At 41.2% G+C, this 21,210-nt stretch overlaps 1 protein-coding gene across 1 annotated transcript in view; it reads right to left on the reverse strand.

Moving 5' to 3' along the window:
* Positions 1-16,015, reverse strand: part of LOC146073262 (uncharacterized) — an 89,800-nt gene extending 73,785 nt beyond the window's left edge. Inside the window, exons 1-2 of the mRNA XM_083180449.1 lie at positions 15,998-16,015; positions 9,878-10,726 (exon numbers count right to left, since the gene is read on the reverse strand). Of these exons, the coding sequence (XP_083036575.1) occupies positions 9,878-10,726; positions 15,998-16,015 (867 nt within the window). The remainder of the gene's footprint in view (positions 1-9,877; positions 10,727-15,997) is intronic.
* Positions 16,016-21,210: the final 5,195 nt, after the last annotated feature.

Below are 21,210 nucleotides of genomic sequence, written 5' to 3' on the forward strand. Positions count from 1 at the left end.
GTTTTTTTTCTATATATGGAAGGGGTGGGGTGGTTATTACATATGAACATTAGGGAGGGCAGGGGGGATGTGCACTGTGCCACCGTGCCATTATGCAATAAGTCCTGCATCCCCCATACACATGCAAATAAAAACATTGATGGCACAGTGTAATCCCATCCCCCTTCCCCCCTAATGTTCATATGTAATAACCCCCCCTCCCTCCCATATATAGATAAAAAAAAGCTGGTGGCACAGCTTATAAATAAACATTGCTGGCCAGTGGATATGACCTCCCTCCCCAGATGGGGAATATTAAATTAATTGGTGGTCAGTGGCTATGCACCCCCCCCTCCCGATGGGGAATATTTATCTCATTGGTGGCACAGTGGTTGTGGGTATGTGGAATGGACCCCCACCGCAAGATGGGCAATACATTGGTGGTGCAGTGGGAAAAAAATTACTTACCAACTCAAGGGTCCAGCGTCGCTTCCTCTCTGTCCCGCAGCGTCCACATAATGAAGAGTGAGGTCGCGGCGGGATAGGTCGGCTAGTCCTGAGGTGTCCAGCGCCCGGCGTCATCAGGGGATGCGGCGGTGTCTGGCGTCATGGGGGGGGCGCCGGTCCCATGCTGCTCCAGCTGTTGCCGGTGCGTCATTGGGGGTGGTGTCCGGCGTGTGAACGGGGCGGCGACCGTCGTGTCAAGGGGGGGCGGCGGCATTGTGGGACATCAGGGCGGCGTCCAGCGTCGCTCAGAATGCGCTGCTCACATCCGAGGCCACATATGAGCAGGAGCTTCTGAGCGACTGCTCTAGATTGACAGGCAGGTCCGTTCTGAATCCTGGCCAGATTCAGAACGGCGGGGGCGCGCCTGTAAATCGCTGTGTGGGCTATACACACAGCGATTTACATGCATTTTCAGGGATTTTCTGAGTGATTTGTTAAAATCGCTCAGAAAATGCCTGAAAATTGTGCTGTGTGTGGGGCCCTTTAGTCTGCAAGTAAGATCTAAATATACGTAGTAAATAATCCAGTTAAACAGTTGCTGAATTGAAAGTCCCTGTAATTATAATCCTGTCAGCACTGGATACATATACAGAAACCAAATTTTTCAAACAGAGATATCCTGGCGCTTATATAGAATAGTACTTCCCTTTAAGTGGGTACTTTTTCAAGAGTAGGTCCTCTGATGATTTAGATCCAATTCTTATAGATGAATTCTCGTATTGATGAATTCTCGTGTTGGATATGGGAAAAAAATGCATAAACAGAACAATAATGAGGAATGTCCCAAATCAAAGATGACAGTACAGAATCTTGATCTATTCTTCACCCGTGTAATTGGGCCTACAAGACTTGTGCTGATTGACCCTTCACCAATATGTAAGGGTTTCGTACCCGACTCACATGAATGGTGGGTATAAAACACCTATCAAGGTATCTTTATATAGGGGGTCCAGTATTATTATAAAGTGTAATGCCTGTAGAAAGGAGAGACGGGGAGACAGAGAGGTACTTTTTGATCGGCCTGATAACCCGTGTCAGAGTCTGATTGAGTTAGCTGCTGTGGCATCCGCCGTGCATGGCGGGTTAATGCGCCAGATGATCGTATCGCACCGGGGGCTTCCTCAGTGTGTGTGTGTTAGCATTTATAAAATGCAATGCTTGTGCCATGGATTGCAAGATTTTCTTTTGTTAAAATAAATTATTATTCTGATTTAGTTTATATAACATTGTGTTGTATTAAAACATTAGGGGGACATTTTTTTTGCATATTGCATAGCTGTAAGCATGGTCAGAATACCAATAGTAACCAAGACATAGTTGCTTTTCCATTTTATGTATCAAAGATATCTTAAAAGTTTGATATAACCTGTGATTTATTATTTGATAGAATAACGCTGTATTTAATTAAATCAATTACATGTGAAACATTAGTGTACAAAGAAGCCAATACCACATGTACAGTTCTTCCTGGTGGAGTTATTAAATCCTTATGTATTTTTGAAACATAATACATAATTTGTATTACCAGGATTTTAATGTAGAAATACTCAATACTTTTGAAACAAATATAAACTAATGCTTTTAAGTCAGGTTTAAGTATGCTTTACATTAAGAATACAATATAAAAAAATTAACTGTCATATGGTTTGGGATACGGTCACTAGGTCTACAAGCAATGGGCCAATTATTATTGGGCCAACAAGCATTAGGTTGACACCATTATGTCGACATGCATTAAGGTCGGCATGCATTAAGGTCAACATGCAGGAAGGTCGTCATGACTGAAGGTCGACATAGATTAGATAGACAGGGTCATTAGGTCGACACAAGCATTATGTCAACATGGGAAAGGTCGACCATAAAAAGGTCGACATGGGCTTTTACTCTGTTTTTTTGAGTTGACATGTGCCGGCAGGTGGTATTTCATTCACTACCATCCACTAGGATGTGGTGGGAGAATAAAATAGTGCGCGGAGCGTAGCGAGCCATGCGCAGGGACGTGGTGCAACGTTTCAGTGTCCATGTCGACTGTGTCGAAATACAGGACAATAAAAACAAACAAACATGTCGACCTTTCAACTGTCGACCTGCCGCATGTCAACCTAATGCTTGTGCTGACCTAATGACCCTGTCTATCTAATCTATGTCGACCTTCAGTCATGACGACCTTCCTGCATGTTGACCTTAATGCATGTTGACCTAATGCTTGTCGACCAATTTGCTGTCTACCCAATGATCCCATTTCTATGGTTTTATAGGGTAGTTTTAAGATGGCAATTTATTTTTATTAATATAAACGTTATTGCTCTCTGTGATATAAAATTGTATTAGTAATTTAGAAGATGCATTTGTATGGTTCAAATAATAAATATAGTTGTTGAAATCTATATAATAATCACATTAAATAAAATGAATTGATATCTAGAGAGTTATTTTGATGAAAGTTTAAGTATTCTTAATGGTTTCTGAGTAGTGTTGGTCTGTTTGATTGATTTGCCACAATTATTTCTATTTCTTTTTTTAGCTTTTTAAATTAAAAAAGGTGACTGTAGTCTGCTGTAAGAAAATGTATTTTTTGTTTATAAAACTGATTTTTTTTGCTGTTTGTGATTATCTAACAAAAAAATTATTGTGTGTATTTTTTTGTATCTTTTTGTGACCAGAACTAGCTTTAATATTGTGTATTGTGTCTGGAATGGTGACAATTGTGATGGATATTGGGTGAGATTTAATAGGATGAGAGATTCAGGTACTTATGTAGTATCTGGGCGTCCGATTTAGAAATCGGATCGGATCGCATCGCATCGCATCACATGCGACCAAATCGTATGCGATGCGATGGTCAAGATTTTTCCATAGGATTCAATGTTAAAATGGTCTGAGTCCATTTTAACATAGAATTCAATGGGAAAAAGGGGTCCTTTTCCTTTCCCCACTATCCAAGTGGGCATGGAGTTGGATAAAAAACCTGTGGCGAGCGCAGCGAGCCACCGAGCCCGAAGCGTGGCGAGGGGACGCATATTTCTTAAAAAGTATTCTGTGTCCCCTTTTTAAGAAATATGCGTCCCCTCGCCACGCTTCGGGCTCGGTGGCTCGCTGCGCTCGCCATGCTATATAAAATCAACTCTATGCCCACTTGGATAGTGGGGAAATGAACAGGACCTTCTTAACATTGAATCCTATGCAAAATCGCATCGAATCGCATCGCATCGCATCGCATCTGATTGTATGCCTTAAGGTAAGGCATACAATCACAAAATCGGCAGCCCAGATACTACATAAGTACCGAGATTCAGAAAGTGAGAGATTTGGTAAGAAATCTCCAGTTTTTTTAAAGCAGCAATCATTTACACTGCAAAACCAGTTTGATTTTGCAGTGTAAATGATTGCTGCTTTAAAAAAACTGGAGATTTCTCACCAAATCTCTCATTTTCTGAATCTCTCATTCCATTAAATCTCACCCATAGTGTATAATGTACGTTTTTTTACATTTTAGAGTCATTATTTAAAAGTGCGTCTAAGGTTTGTAATACTATCTATCCTCTGTCTCATGGACTAATTATATATCTTATCTGATGTCGATTTTCTTCCTAAATTCTTAACCTTAGTAAGTTTATAAACCATTTTCATCTATTGAATTTTATTTGGTACTTGTTACCTAGCAGGTCACCCGGCGGGTCCCATCGCATACCATTAGTTAAGGTAAGCGATGCGACCCGATGTGACTCGATATAAAGGTTTTAAGAGGTTCCTGTACAATTTTAACATTGCGTCGCATCGCACGCCATTACAATGGCATGCGATGCGATGCGACGCGATCACACCCGATTTTACATTGTACAGCCACCATGATGGCTGATTACTATGTTAAATGCACCCCCTGACCCGATTTTTAATTGTACAGCCACCCTGATGGGTGACTACTATGTTAAATGCCCCCCCATTGTTAACGCCACACTATCAACGCCAACCCGAAGCATGGCGAGCACAGCGAGGCCGAGAGGGGCGGCGGTACGAGTCTTCTGACCTTTTCATACCCCTACTATCCACGTCATCGTGGAGCTGATTTTAGATAGTGTGGCGAGCGTAGCGAGCCCTGTGAGGGGATGCAGAATACATGTGAAGTAATCCGCGTCCCCTCTCAGGGCTCGCTGCGCTCGCCACGGTTTGGGCTCGGTGGCTCGCGGCGCTCGCCACACTATATTAAATCAACTCCATGCTGACGTGGATAGTGGGGGTATGAAAATGACGGAGGATGCGTACCGCTGTGCTCGCCACTCTTTGGGTTGGCATTGATAGTGGGGGTGGCTCTCCCTCCTCTGCACCCTGCACCCTGCTCCCTGCTCCTGTCGGCTGCCGCTGTCTGTGAGACGCTGTTGCGGCGTCGGCAAAATGAAGCACCCACCTGCACGCGGAGAAGGGTCAGCTGAGCGTCGGAGGAGGCAGAGGAATGCTCCGGAGATACTGCTAACTGCAGTACTAGAAGGAGCCACTAGATGCCCCCATCTCAGTGTGAAGCTCTGCACAAGAGAGATGGCCCGGGAGCCTACCTTAGAGGAGCTGGCTGGGTGAGTTTGTTGTTATATTGTCTGTGTCTATATCTCTATATCTCTAACTATCTATTGATCTCTCTGTCTGTCTGTCTCTGTCTGTCTGTCTGTCTCTCTCTGTCTGTCTGTCTGTCTCTCTCTGTCTGTCTCTCTCTCTCTCTCTGTCTGTCAGTCTCTCTCTGTCTGTCTGTCTCTGTCTGTCTATCTCTCTGTCTGTCTATCTCTCTGTCTGTCTGTCTATCTCTGTCTGTCTGTCTATCTCGCTGTCTGTCTATCTCTCTGTCTGTCTCTCTGTCTGTCTGTCTATCTCTCTGTCTGTCTGTCTGTCTATCTCCCTGTCTGTCTATCTCTCTCTCTGTCTGTCTATCTCTCTCTCTGTATGTCTGTCTGTCTATCTCTCTCTGTCTGTCTGTCTATCTATGTCTAAAATCTATCTCTGTCTGTCTATTTATCTAGCTATCTGATGAACCCCCTCATATGCCTCCCATACACGGTGCAATGCATTTTAAACTAGATTGTATTGCATCTATTTCAAAACACATACGATGGGCTCTTGCACCGTGCGTTTTGAACTAGATGCAATGCAATCTAGTTCAAAAAGTACCTGCAGCACATACTTCATGTGCTGTGCCATGTGATGTGTGTGGGAACACGCATCTCATCGCACCACCCCGTCGCACCGTGTATGGGTGGCAATTAGAGTTGCCATCTCTCCCGGATTTCTGTAAATCTCCCGTTTTTGGTGGCAACCCTCGAGGAGGCTTTTCCAGTTTCCCAGATTTCGGGATTCTCCCGGAATCTGGGTGTCTGAAAAAGCCTCCAGCCCTCCATTGCTGCCTCCCCCCGTCCCCAGTGTCCAGCCGCTGCTGACAGACCGCTCTCCACCTGCTGTTAGTGAGCGGCTGCGTCATGCTTGTCCCTTATTCCAAGGGACCCTAGCGTCTCCCCTGTTGGCTAATGGCTATAGCAACCAGCTCAACTTCCCGCACCCATGCTTGACAGCTGTCTCCGCCAATCACAGATGTTTCCTGATGAGGGAGAATCACTCACTTTCACCAATCAGAGACCTGAGCTCGTCCGGCGGTGGCTGCAGCAGGGACACCGAAACAGACACAGCCTGGCTCACGTCTTCAGCGGGGACATCACCATTTGCACACATCGCACAGGACACAGAGTCGCCCCAGCAGCTGAAGGTAATTGTACTGGCCCACTGCTTGTCAGATAGGCTACATATGCGGAGACTGCTGGGACTTGTAGTTCTCCACTACTTTGTGAGCCACTTAACGCTGCCTTTCCTTCACCTAATGCAAATTACATAACGGCCAACTGCCGTATTGAATTGCTGCATACTAATCCCACACTTCCATTTTGTCACCATTTGTCACCCACTGTCACTCTTCCCTGTAAAAAGAGTGAAAACTGAAAATTTGACGAGAAGAAGTTGTCTTCTTCTTCGGCCAGCTTGTTATTCACTTCTTCTTCAAGCTCCAGCTTCTTAATAACTGCTTATATTTTGGACACCACGCCCACTTTTTATTAGAGCATGCCTACATCATAAGGCCACGCCCACTCATCCGCGCGCATTAGAATCAGAAGGGGGGGGTCTCCAGGAATCATGGAAGAGTGAGGTGGCAACCCTAGTGGCAATAGCGCTCAGTTATTTAAAAAAGGGGAAAACAGGAAGGTTGAATAAACAATGAAGTTTTGTGGTGAGAAGACCTGTGCTGCACTGCTGCCCGGATGCTAGAAATATACTCGCATACATGTACAGTATATCTTAAATAACTGAAATAAAACATAAATATACAGTATAGTGCAATATACTAAAGAAAAAAAGTAGACTGGTGAATACTATTGCAATCACCCTTAGCTGGGTGGGCGCAAATTTTTGGTTTGCAGGAGGGCGCCAGACACCCTAGCAACGGCCCTGGTGGCGTTAACAATAGGGAGCATTTAACATAGTAATCACCCATCAGGGTGCCTGTACAATTAAAAATCAGGTCTGATCGCATCGCATGTGATGCGATGTGATGCGACCCGCTCTGATAGACCTGATGCCATACGATTAAAATCGGTGGCACCGTGCAAGGAAAAAAGTACCTTTTTTTTTTTTATTGTGACTATTTGATGCTAAAAGTGAGATAGATTTATCTATATATCCTGCATATGGAATGAGAGGTAGAACAATGTTTTGATCTTCCAATGTATCTCCTTAGGGTCTCTCTTCCACTATTCAACTATAAATCTAAAACACAATTGTGCAATGTTAAAGACATCAATACCTTATATAACCCTTTACCTAATAGACAAATGATCAGCATCTATCACCCAGAACACTTCCTCCTGGCCCCAAATCTCTGATTTACTATATAACCAACTCCTAGCACACACTTGTTTTCCCAAATTAAGGACATCCATCTCTGCTTGGACCAGACCAGGACCAGTATGGATGCAGTTTCCATTTAGGACATCATTGGGACTCCTATATTGGCATTGGAACTGTTATTCAAGCATATTACAAAACTGATGACGATCGACCATCGCTTACATCACAAACATCGCCAACCTTATCCCCATATGGTTAGATATTGTAACAACTTATGCTTCATCTGTATTTATTATTCTAGGTCTAAGACACCATCAGTTGTCCCATAAAATCGGTCTGGTGAGAATCACATGAACAAGCAGAGACATTTCCTAATATACATCTGTGTGCAGAAACCTGTGTGTCATTTTATTTTTATTGTTTTAATACTTGTTTTTATAAAAACTATTTAGATATGATATACAGGCAATCTATTCTATACAATCAGTGTCTGAATTACAGGGTAACAGCCCCTCTATTGTCTGTATCACTGGGTGATCACATGTTGTAATATCATGTATATCTTTCCTCCTGTTGTCAGCCATGGATCAGACTATGGAACAGGAGCATCCATGTACTATCAGTGACAGCAGTAGCGCTCATTCCAACTCTACTATTGAAAAAAATCTGTGGATATAGTGTAATATAGGACAATACAGGATCAGTGTTGGATAATCTCATAGAAGCCCTAAGCTCTACCTATAAGTAGTCAGGTGATGGTGAGATGTCTGATGTTTATACTCATTGGAGCCCTGAAAGCCAAGAATCTCCTGTTTTATATGGTACTGGTCTTGCTGGTATATAATGCCATATGCCATATACCATGTTGTTCTACTTATGGCAGGACAAACGCCATAGGCAGGCTAGATGATGGTGGCTGCATCTGTATCTCCCATGGTCCCATCGTCTAATATGTAGAACAATGTACAAAGGGATTTAATACTTATAAAATATATTAGATCAGCAGCCAAAAACAGAATCATATAATTTATAAAGATCATTTTTTATTGAACAACAAGTATTATGGTGATAACTGTCAGTAACATAAATAGTAGTTACTGATATTGTTTGATTATAATCACTAAGTCATTTTAATTATGTTCTTGATCATAAACATGGTAAACAATGTGTTATCAATGGGATTTTATTCATAACATGGTGTAAAAACAAAATATCTGCTGTTACCCACAGCAACCAGATATCAGCTTTAATCACCTAGTGCCAGCAAGCAAACAACTGTATAATCATTGATTAATATGGGATACAGGGGACCAATGTCCTAGTTGCACCATTATACAATATAATACATAGTATATGAATCAGAGGGATATAAGACAGCAATAGGAATGTATGAGGGACAGAATAAGGAGGTATAATAGGGACTGGGAGGAGCTGCTGGGACTCTGTAATGGATATACAGCTCTTTCCTGTACTAGCCCCAGCACCAGTGTGAGCAGAACAGCTGTATATTACAGGGCACAGTAATGGCAGCCACATCGTCATTGTCTGTTATACTGCAGCTCTATTTCCCAACAGAGAGATTGTCCCAAGGGAAAAGCAGCCCCCAGCTTACTGGTCACAGCTCTCCTGTCTTTAGCAAGATGGATTTATATCAACTTATTGCCATATTCATACTGTAACATTAAAGTTACCCTCCTGAAACACATAATGTGTGATACAACTTACTATTGATTCGCCTGCAACATTCAGACCCTCAGAGTGACTATGTATGTGAGTAATAAGGTTGATCTCTTTAGTAAAACACTTGCTGCACTCAGAGCATGTGTATGGCTGATCCCCTGTGTGACTCATTGGATGTATAACAAGTTTTTGTGGTTTCTTTTAGTTGCTTCCACCAAAATCCACCTGAGAATGCCGGGCTGCTCACTCCAACTTACAGCAGGTGTTCCTACACACAGGCTGTGAATGGATGTTTCATAGACATCCATTCGCAGGCTGCAGGGGAACACCCATATCATTCGATGGTCAGCGACCATCGAATGATGTGGTAGGCACACGCACATCTGCTTAGAACTACCTTAGATGTGTGTGAGAATTCAGAAGGAAGTGGGCAGGCAGCTGACAACCGGTGATGTCATCTGCCCGCCCCTGTTCCCGCATCATTGGTCCATTAGCATGATAATGCCCAGTGTTATCTAGGGATCACCCATTAAGTGCTGGGTGTTCCCATATGCTAATGGTCCGGTCCACCACCACCTGCCCCCCTGGCGTCTGCCCACAAGGTTGTGTGTGTGCACCCATTGAACAGTCCCCTACAGATGACAATGCACATGTACAGACACATAACATCAGAGCCGCCCGGATCTGCTGTAAAATGTCATCTTATGCTGTGACAATAGCCCAACATCGGACCCCTTGCGAACGAAGGGGTCCAAACGAACAGACATGAATAAGGTCCCTTGTTTCTTAGTGAAACACTTGTTACGTTTATAGCATTAATGTGTTTTTATCCAGTGTGAATCCTCTGATGAAGAAGAAGATTTCGCTTGTCTGTAAAACACTTTCTGCATTCAATGCATTGAAATGGTTTCTCTCCTGTGTGACTCCTTTGATGTTCAGAAAGAGTTGACTTCTGAGAAAAACACTTGATACATTCGGAGCATTTATATGGTCTCTCTCCTGTGTGAATCATCTGATGCCGAACAAGTGCTTGCCTGGTGATAAAACACTTGCTACATTCAGCACATTTATATGGTTTCTCTCCGGTGTGAATCCTCTGATGGATGAGAAGCTCTGATTTCCATGTAAAGCATTTTTCACACTCAGAGCACAGATGTGGTCTCTCTCCTGTGTGACTCCTCTGATGGCTAAGAAGATGTGATTTACGTATAAAGCCTTTGTCACACTCAGAGCACAGATGTGGTCTCTCTCCTGTGTGACTCCTCTGATGTCTGTGAAGATGTGATTTACTTATAAAGCATTTGTCACACTCAGAGCACAGATGTGGTCTCTCTCCTGTGTGACTCCTCTGATGGCTAAGAAGATGTGATTTACGTATAAAGCCTTTGTCACACTCAGAGCACAGATATGGTCTCTCTCCTGTGTGACTCCTCTGATGGATGAGAAGATGTGATTTACATGTAAAGCGTTTGTCACACTCAGAGCACAGATATGGTCTCTCTCCTGTGTGACTTCTCTGATGGATGAGAAGCTCTGATTTACATGTAAAGCGTTTGTCACACTCAGAGCACAGATGTGGTCTCTCTCCTGTGTGACTCCTCTGATGTCTGAGAAGATGTGATTTACGTGTAAAGCGTTTGTCACACTCAGAGCAAGGATGTGCTCTCTCTCCTGTGTGACTCCTCTGATGTATTAGAAGATGTGATTTACGTGTAAAGCATTTGTCACACTCAGAGCACAGATGTGTTCTCTCTTCTGTGTGACTCCTCTGATGGCTAAGAAGAGATGATTTACATGTAAAGCGTTTGTCACACTCAGAGCACAGATGGGGTCTCTCTCCTGTGTGACTCCTCTGATGTCTGAGAAGATGTGATTTACGTGTAAAGCGTTTGTCACACTCAGAGCAAGGATGTGCTCTCTCTCCTGTGTGACTCCTCTGATGTATTAGAAGATGTGATTTACGTGTAAAGCATTTGTCACACTCAGAGCACAGATGTGGTCTCTCTCCTGTGTGACTCCTCTGATGTATTAGAAGAGATGATTTACATGTAAAGCGTTTGTCACACTCAGAGCACAGATGTGGTCTCTCTCCTGTCAGACTCATCATGTGTTTGATAAATTACAAATTAGCTGTGGAAGGTTTCTCCCATGCAAAAAATGAGAACGTCTTTAGTGAATCCTCCAGAGGTGTATAGGAAAACACTATCTATAGTTGGCTTGATCAGAGAATAATGTCCTTTTAACAATGATGTCTTGTAATTTTCTTAGAAGAATTTCTGTATTTTATCTGTAACACAAAAAAAAAATCAAAATTGAAAATATAAAAATGACTGGTGTAGATCTAGTTATTTTTTTCTTCTTTCAAATAAAATTGTATCGCATAAAACTTGACAAGTAATAATAGATTATTCAATGCATGTGATCCTGATATATATGCATGGCAATCGGCAAACATCCAAATGGTATATTATAGCAAATACAGTGGGTAAGAAATAGCACAATATAATAGTCAGTAATGTCATCCCATTAATATACCAAATAAATATGATGCCGTTTGTCATAAATGAGGAATTACTACATGAAAACTCCTCCAAGAAACCTTTGTGGAGATAATAGCAGTATTGCTGTCCCTAAAAATATCATAAGCCAATGCATGAGAAGATAAGGAAGGGGCAGGGGGTGAGAGGAGCCGCACACGGGAAGGCTAAAATTACCCCCTGTCATTTGTTGTAGGGAATATTTCCCAAGACTCTCTGTTGTTCATACCACGTGGAATATTTTAGAGCATCTGCTATTCTACACTGGAATTCCCTTGGTAGAGTGGAAACATAACCTTCCTACATATCAAATACACCTGTGCTAAGTGTTCTTCATTCAGAGAAGTTTCTATCCAGGCCCAGACAGAAATTGGCCCCAGGATTATAGTCTATAAAGTGTAATTTGTCATAAACAAAGTTCCCATTTCCCATGAAGCAATGTATAGATTGAGTAGTGCGGCCAGTGCTGCTGACTGTCTGAGAAAGGGGAGGGGCCCTGTCTATTATGTCAGTCTGGGGTCCCACATATTCTGATGGCGGCCCTGATCCCAATGATTGCCCATCACTCATACAATTTAGATGAAAAATGATAAAGTCCCTTTAATATATTTAGAAATATAATGTGAACTTTCATGAATTTGTATATTGATTTATGAATACTTAACTGCAATGTCACGCATAGGATAAGGCCATATTATTCTATTATATAGTAATATTAACTAATTATATACTGGTCAAATAAAATGTAATTACTAATAGCAAGGCAATATTCACAAAAGCATAGTAAAACCGATTGTGTAATTATCAGCATAATCCTATGTATAATATAATTACCTTACTCTGGGGATCCTTCCTCTGTCTCTCTCTTACTCCTCCGTCCTCCCAGCTCTAAAACCTGTAACTGATCCAGCAGCTCCTCCATCAGCTCCCAGTGGCCTGATACAGCCTATTTATAGTCACTCCTCCCCATCTCTCCCCAGTAGTTCCCAGGATGCCCTGCAGGAATTCTCACACTGAGAGGTGACATGTAAATTAGGGTCACATAACATTAGTATACAGTCATTCACCACAGCAGCTCCTCCTGCCCAGCTCCTTGTCTTGTAAATGAGGTGTAAATATTCCTAAAGTCACTTACTACAATGGGAAATGCTAATTACACCCTGGCAGGGTAACACCACCTTGTATAGTAATTAGATCACAGCAGCCTCTGACTTCCTGTTATGTCACCAATGGGACCTTTTGTTTAGGAGTCACCTATTGTCTGGGCAGAGTTTCATCAGAAAGACTTGTTCTACATATAATTAATAGAATGAAAATCACTCTCTTTTTGTTGTGGCACTCTTTTAAATGGATCTCCTGTATTCACAAATAGAACATATTAGTTGAAAATAGTATTAGTGGCTATCTACATTAGGATATGTAATAATGCTAGGCAAGTTCTAGAGTTTGTAACCAGTAATGGACAGGAAGGGGAGTTATTCCCACCTATCCAAGGTTACACTAAAACTAAGCTTTCAATATGATATATTAAAATATTGCACATATACACACACACATATAAAACTGTGACAGAGATAAACAAAACATCAATGTTAAAGAATCACATTCAGAGGGATAGAAACAAGTTTGTATATCCCAGTGAGGTGATGTAAAGCACACTGTTGTTTAATACAATGTAATTAATTATGTTGATACTATGGGGGAAATTTAATAGAATGAGAGATTCAGAAAGTGAGAGATTAGGGGGGAGATTCTCTAAGCTAAAAATGCGGTAAAAACCCCGTTATCTGGGTTTTTACCGCATTTTGGGATGCTGTAAGCATCCCCCGCCGGGATACCGCGGCAGGGGGCATTGCCAGAAAAATCTGGCGATGCCCCATAGAAGTCAATGGGCTTCTATCGCAACCCTCCGCCGCCCCGTGCCGACCCCCCGCCGCCCCGCATCGCCCCCTCCCCCCTCACCTGTGTCCGGGCAGCACAGCGCAGTGCTTCCCGGACCTGTGACCTCCTCCCTGCACTGATCCTCTTCTGGGTGCAGGGAGGAGGAGAGCCCGGCGCTGCAGCAGCAGCGCCGGGTGTGGGAGGGAGGGGAGAGCCGCCGGGACCTGCTGGGACCCGGTGACTCTCACCGCAAAGGAAAGCTCGTAACGCAAGAGCTGTCCTTTGCCTTAATTATCGCATATGTTACAGCATATGCGATAATGAAATATGCGATAGACATAGAGAATCTCCCCCTTGGTAAGAAACGGCAATCATTTATACTGCAAAACTAGTTTGATTTTGCAGTGTAAATGATTGCCGCTTTAAAAAAAACTGGAGACTTCTTACCAAATCTCCCACTTTCTGAATCTCTCATCCTATTACATTTCACCCCTATGTATCACTTAAGGCCCCCATACACTATGCGATTTTGGGCTGATTTCACCCAATATCGGCACTTTTGGCCGATAAATCGGGTAAAATCAGCACAAAATCGGATGTTTGTGACATCTGATCCGATCTGATGCGCGTTCCCGTGCGCATCGGATTGTATAAGATGGTCGCACCTGCTGAACATAAGATCAATCGGAATCTGACCCATCATGGGCACATCGTGGGTGCTTTTTAGCACCCACGATGTTTCAGATCCGATATATCTATGTGAAGAACTACTGTACCTCTTTCCGGTGTTCTGCAGTAGCAGCAGCCGCAACACATCACCGGAAGGGGCATGCACTATGGGAGAGAAGAGGAAGCATTGAGACTCTTGTTGATTAAGGGTTGTTTTGGGGAACTGCACTAAGTATTGGGGATAAAGAATTTTTTTGTTTAATTAATCACAGTAGGGATCTAACTGATTTTAATTACAGAATTTATTTCTTATATTATACACCACATATAGCCTTTGACCACAAGGTCCTGGGCCACAATAGTGGTGTTCAGTGGTGCACCCCCGAGTTGGGCCAAGTCATTTTATCAACGAGAAAGAGAAAAGAAACTCGGGTGGGGTGCACTCTAGATCCCCTAACTACAGTTGTTCTGTTAATTTAAGTTATAATTTTTTTGTACATTTTTTCTGCTGTGCACATTTTATTTTATTTATTATCAAAAATTATTTTTAATAAATATTAGTGATATTTAATTACTGATATTGCTGTGTAAAGAGTTAAATATTCAAATCCCAGCGATTTCTGTAAAGATAATTAACTCAAACACCGGTATCTCAACGGTGTGTGTCCACCTTTCATGAAAGAGTCGGTGTGGTGACAATTCACATTTATAATGACCATCATATCACCCTATCATATGCACCATAGGTTTTGCCGGTGTTTCACTCACAGGAGTGATGGTAAGGTTTTAATCATGGGTCAACAGAAATTTCACACACCAAAACAAAATAAAGTATATACACATATTTTACATATATACAAAGTGGACACAGGCCGTCGACATATATCCCTATACTGTCCTTAATGGTTAGAATTCCTGTCTTACAAGGTAAAGCATCACCCTGCAGTCTAAGTAGCAACAAAGTTTAGCCATTCAAGACAGGAGAATTGTAACATATGTAATCATGCATTGATTGATCCCTCTCAGTTTGCAACTATGTATCCCCTATGTATGGGTTGCGGCCACTTCCCCACACTGAATACCCACAAAGGGTTAGTAATGTGCGGGGAGAAAAAGCAGAGAGAGGGAGCCCCTTTCAACAGCACAATATGTTGAATCCCACATACAGAATATCAAGCGTACTTAGCCATTTGTCTCACTATATTGCCTGCGCAAATAAAAAATTTACTATAGTCCCAAATTGACGGCACCTCCAATCTTACAGTGATAGATACAATCTAAGTGCACACACACACACAACCAGGCTGTACGCTATCAAGCGTACTTAGCCATTTGTATTGCCTGCGCAAATAAAAAATTGACTATAGTCCCAAATTGACGGCACCTCCAATCCTACAGTGATGGATACAATCTAAGTGCACACACACACAACCAGGCTGTACGTTATTAGTAACTGGAATGTAAATCACAGCAGTGTATGTGGGTCTTTAGCTGTGAGAGACGGCATGCATATGGGAAACCAAGGACAGATTTAAATGCTTATACAGATATATGGAAAAAGACGGACCGCTGCCCACTGGGTAGACAGGAGACTCTATTAAGAGTCTGCCGTCCGCACCATGGGGGGTCCGGTTACCGGGTCTGGACGTGGATACGGCGTCTCCTCGTTGCCGCAGGTATTCTTCTTGGCTGAACGGAGACGGGGCAGCCGGTCACGTGAGCGCCCACGTGATCGGCAGGGATGGATTTGACGTACGTTTCGCCAGGGCTTGTTCACACGGCAGCTGCCGTGTGAACAAGCCCTGGCGAAACGTACGTCAAATCCACTGTGTGCACTTAGACTGTATCTATCACTATACTACCCTTACCTTTAGGGGTACTCTCATCTCCAAATCAGTATCGATAACATTTAACCCTGCACTGTATTTAATACATCAAGGTACTTGTACAACTAACTGGAGAAAGCAGATGCCCCATTCCCTGATTTCCGACACTCTGTTCATACAGTCATAAATTTGCCGAATGCTCACTGACTCTCAATATACCAGGACGGTTGAGAGACTCAGCAGCAGCCTCCGCAATCTTTTCAACTGTGAGTGTCACTTTCTCTCATATCAAATCTATATTTGACACCCTCTATCTTAGCGATTACCCTCGCAAAACAGTATCCAGGCACGGCTCTGCATATATTTTTGAATAGCAGCATTTGCAAAAATTGATAGATCAATTATATATATTTATTGAGCAGTACTGCAAATGATATATGTGTAAATATCCGGACTGCACCAGTGCAGAACAATTTCTGCCTGGTCATTATCTTTGTGTAATATTTCGCTAATTTTTACTTCCTTACCACAAAGATAGACACAGTGTACCTTGACTCAGACATAGGCTGATATACAAAAATAAGCTGCACTGTCTGATCACTGTGTAAATTGCTATCTGATAAACAAATGTGGTCCTTACAAACAGTTGATTACAAATTTATTCTATAAAAGTGTTAATACCATTCAACTGTATTTTCTATGTTTTGTGTTGTTGGTTTGTGTGTCGGTCTGACCAAAATATTTTAACAAAACTATTAAAAGCTAAATTTTATTTTTCACGAAATATCTAGACACTTAATTAAAAGAGTGCCCCCAAACAAAAGGGAGTACTTTTTCTTCTCAATCTTCGGAACAAGCATGGAACCCCTGGCAATGAGCATGGAACCACTGGTAATGAGCATGGAACCCCTGGCAATGAACATGTACTGTAGGTAAGCAACACTTATGTAGCATAAATTTTAATAGGCAGTATGGTGTTTGGCATAATACATAATGGAGATTATGGTGCGTGGCTTAATATGTAATGGGCAGTATGGTGTAAATTTTTAATGCCCCTATTTATGAAGCATATTATGCATTATTGCTCAATCTGTTTGGTATAGTGCAGGCATGTCCAAACTATGGCCATTCAGCTGTTGTGAAACTACAAGTCCCATCATGCATTGCCACAGTTTTCCTGTGCCAGCCGCTGTTGATTTGCGCACCACACAATCTTTTCCATTTTTTAGTTTTAACACAGTCAGTGTGGTGCAGCAATCATGAGCTGTTATTCCAACTACTTGGATCGTAGAGATAGGAGGCAGTCATATATCTCACAATGGTCCACATGTAATACCACCAATACATCTAAACCTGAAAAAGATGAGTGGCAGAAAGATTTATACAAAATGGAGGATTTACTTAAAGCAGAGTCCAGAAATTGGCTTGATGCCACAAATTTAGAACAGTATCTTAAAAGAAAAATGATCCCTAGGGGTCTTAGGATTTTAAAAAATTCCATTTTTCAAAATGACCCCGATTTTCAGGGGGAATGGGACCAAATTCTGGACTCATGCTCTTTTTCTTTAATAAAATTGCTAATTAAGTATAGAATGAGTAAAGTGGATAAATTAGAAAAAGAGATAGAGGACTTGAAAAAATCCCTTGATAAATTTAAAACAGATGAACTCTTTATAGAAAAGGACAGGTCGGTTAACGAAAGAGTTCTAAAATTGGAAAAAGACTTAGTTTACACAAAACAGAAAAAGTTTAAACGTGACATTCAAGATTACCAGAGTGATAATGTAAGATCTTTTAATAAAAATAACAATAGAAAAAGAGATGACAGGGACACTGAAATGCATAGAGATAGAAGATACATACAATCTCAGAATAATAATAATAGATCTAGGAATACCAATTATTCCTCGCCTAGGAACTCTAACTATATAAGAAATAGAGACCGATATCAATATCCATCTCAAGAAAATCAAAATAGATATCAAAGTAACCATCAGGATGATACCCCTAGAGAAAAAATCTATCATGACAGAAAATTTCAAAAGTCTTTACCCACAGAACAACGAGATCAGACTTTTTTGGGAGCCCGCCCCAAGACCACCAGGTGGGATCTAAATTACTCACAATACAACAAGGACTCCCCAAAAAGACGCAGAGAAGGAAGCACAGGGGAAACAGAGGAGGCAAATGCCTCAAAAAGAAATCAAAGACACACTTAGGTACCCCAAAAATTCCATGCGTTTTTAATCTATCAGGAAAAGAATTGGATAGCAATCATCTGTCTATCTTACAAAAAGGACTTAAATTCAGTCCTACAAGTCCACCAAACATCTTTGATTTGTTTGTTGAATTAAACAGGTTTGTCCGCACATTGTGCCGCAAACGTTTTTTTGCCCAGAAAATCCTCACTCAGAGGAAGGATGAATCTATTCCCATCCTTTTGGATGAGAGCGACAGAGTATTGCTATCCAATTTAGAAGAACTATGGGAACAGAATCATGTAGACACAGAATTTAAACAAATTTATGATATTGAAAGAGCCATGCCCACTACTTTCAAAAATAAATCCGAATTTTTCCCTATCAGTGCGAAAAGCTCGAGCATAGAGTCTTTTTATAAAATAACATTAGAGGACTTCAAAGAATTATGCATAAAAGAACAATCCAAAACTTATAAACCTTCCAACCTTACAAATAAAGAAAAGGAAGCACTCAGAGAATTACAAGAAGATCCTAATTTAATAATTAAAGAGGCTGACAAAGGAGGGGGGGTCGTTATTATGACTAGAGATTATTATTTAGAGGAATCTTATAGGCAGTTACATGACATTAATTTTTACAAGAAATTATCACAAGACCCAACAAAAAAGTTCTTGGGTGAATTAAAAACTCTCCTTGAGGGAGTTCTGGATAAGGGAGTCACGTCAAGAGAGGAACACAGATTCCTTCTTCCTACACACCCCATCACTCCCACCTTTTATTTTTTACCTAAAATCCACAAGTCACTTTTTTCACCTCCTGGACGACCTATAGTATCAGGTATTAATTCCATCACAGCAAATCTTTCTCATTATGTTGATTTTTTTTTACAGCCCTATGTTCCGAACCTGAGGTCATATATAAAAGATACCACGGATCTGTTGACTAAAATCCAGAAGATAGTGTGGAAGGAGAATTACGCCTTCCTCACTCTAGACGTCAATGCCCTGTACACACACATCCCACATGGATTGGGATGTGAAGTTGTTCAGAGACGCCTGTCTCAAGACAGGGACCTCAGGCCGGAACATAGGGATTTTATTCTGGATAGTATAGCTTTCATTCTCACTCACAATTATTTTGTTTTTCACGGTGATTTTTATTTACAGACTATGGGGACGGCCATGGGGACCAGGTTCGCGCCCAGCTATGCAAACCTATACATGGGCGAGTTGGAGGAGGCCCTAGTGTGGGGGAGCAGATGGGCGTCGAGCCTGGTCTTCTATGGCCGCTACATAGATGATCTTCTTATTATTTGGGATGGGGATATAGATTCAGCCACTTCTTTTGTTCACTCACTTAACCAAAATCCTTATAATTTATCCTTCACCCATACCTACAGTCGGACCTCTGTTGACTTTCTTGACGTGACTCTCAATACCAGAGAAAATAAAATAATTTCCTCTAATTATTTAAAACCTGTAAATACAAATGCATACGTGCATTTTAAAAGTGCACATTACATGCCTTGGAAAACTAATATCCCGAAAGGCCAATTTATGCGCCTACGGCGTAATTGCACTGATGAAGATCAATTTATAATACAATCAAAAATCATGTTCAACTCCTTCAGGGAGAGAGAATACCCAGAGGAACTTCTAAATCAGGCTTATTCTAAAGCACTAGAAATGAATAGAAACGACCTTCTAATTCCAAAGAACAAAATTAAGATCAAAAACACCTCTAAAGAAATAAATGATAAAAAAGATATTGCTTTTATAAGCAAATTTAATACTAGAGCTAATGACATCAAAAATATTGTCTTTCGTAATTATAGAGTGCTACACCAGGACAAGATTCTTTCTAACATTATTCCAAAAAAAACAGCTTTTGTGTATAAAAAAAACAAAACATTGAAAACAATACTAGCACCCAGTTTTTTGAAAAAAACAAATATACTGAAAGAAACAGAAAATAATGACCATCTAGCATGGCTCCCTAAGAAACCTAATGGTTTTTTTAAGTGCGGTAAGAACAAATGCACTATGTGCACACATTTCCCAAAAAAACCTATGTTAGTAACAACAGGAGTAGATAAATTTGAAAATCATAAATCCTTTATGAACTGTGATTCTACATATATGATATATTTATTACGTTGTAGTTGTAATCTCCCATATGTGGGAAGGACAACGAGATCCATAAGGACTCGTTTCATGGAACATCGCCGCAATATTTTAAAGGGCTTCATGAAACATAGTGTTTCACGTCATTATAAGACCCACCACAATTCTAATCCAGCATGTTTAACCATAACAGGTCTGGAATGCATTGGCTATACAGCCCGTGGAGGTGATAGATTTAATATGTTATGTAAACAAGAGATCTTTTGGACCCTGAAATATAACTCATTACATCCTGACGGATTAAACGAATCAATAGAGTTAAATACAGTATTATAAATTGATTACACATAAGAAATCAATGTTTTTGTTTATTATTGTTCATATATATAGATTTTTCTTATGAATTATTATTCAATTATCATCTATTATATTTCTATGTCTCTGTATTATTTTTATATATATAAAATAAAAAAACTACATTCTAGATAGAAATAAAGACCTGTATTAATCAAATACTTTCCAAATAATCGATATTATGTATATTGAATTGTCATCGTGTTATACTATATTATGATTAATGTTTATCCACTAACAGATTATAACTATTGATTATAATCACTATCAGTACCTGCTAAATGTTTTTCTATGTGCAATGTTCTGCATAATATACTCATACAGATGCGGCAATTACAGTGGTTTGGTCTTGCAGACCATTCTCCGCCTGTTGCTAGGCAACCCAGCGATGCTGGGACTCTGTCATTGGAGACACGCGCGGCTTAACATGAGAACAGCTAGTTCTCGCGAGCCGCCGCACGTGAACAGGGCGTCATACGCCCCTATCTCCTGGACGGAGAAGACACATCGCTGTGTGCCGTCCAGCACGCCCCCGGGTCATGTGACGTGCACGTGACCGGGAGCTGTTGCTGGGCAA

The sequence above is a fragment of the Crinia signifera genome, chromosome 4 (assembly GCF_055691185.1).
Source record: "Crinia signifera chromosome 4, ASM5569118v1, whole genome shotgun sequence".
In the NCBI taxonomy this organism is placed as follows: Eukaryota; Metazoa; Chordata; class Amphibia; order Anura; family Myobatrachidae; genus Crinia; species Crinia signifera.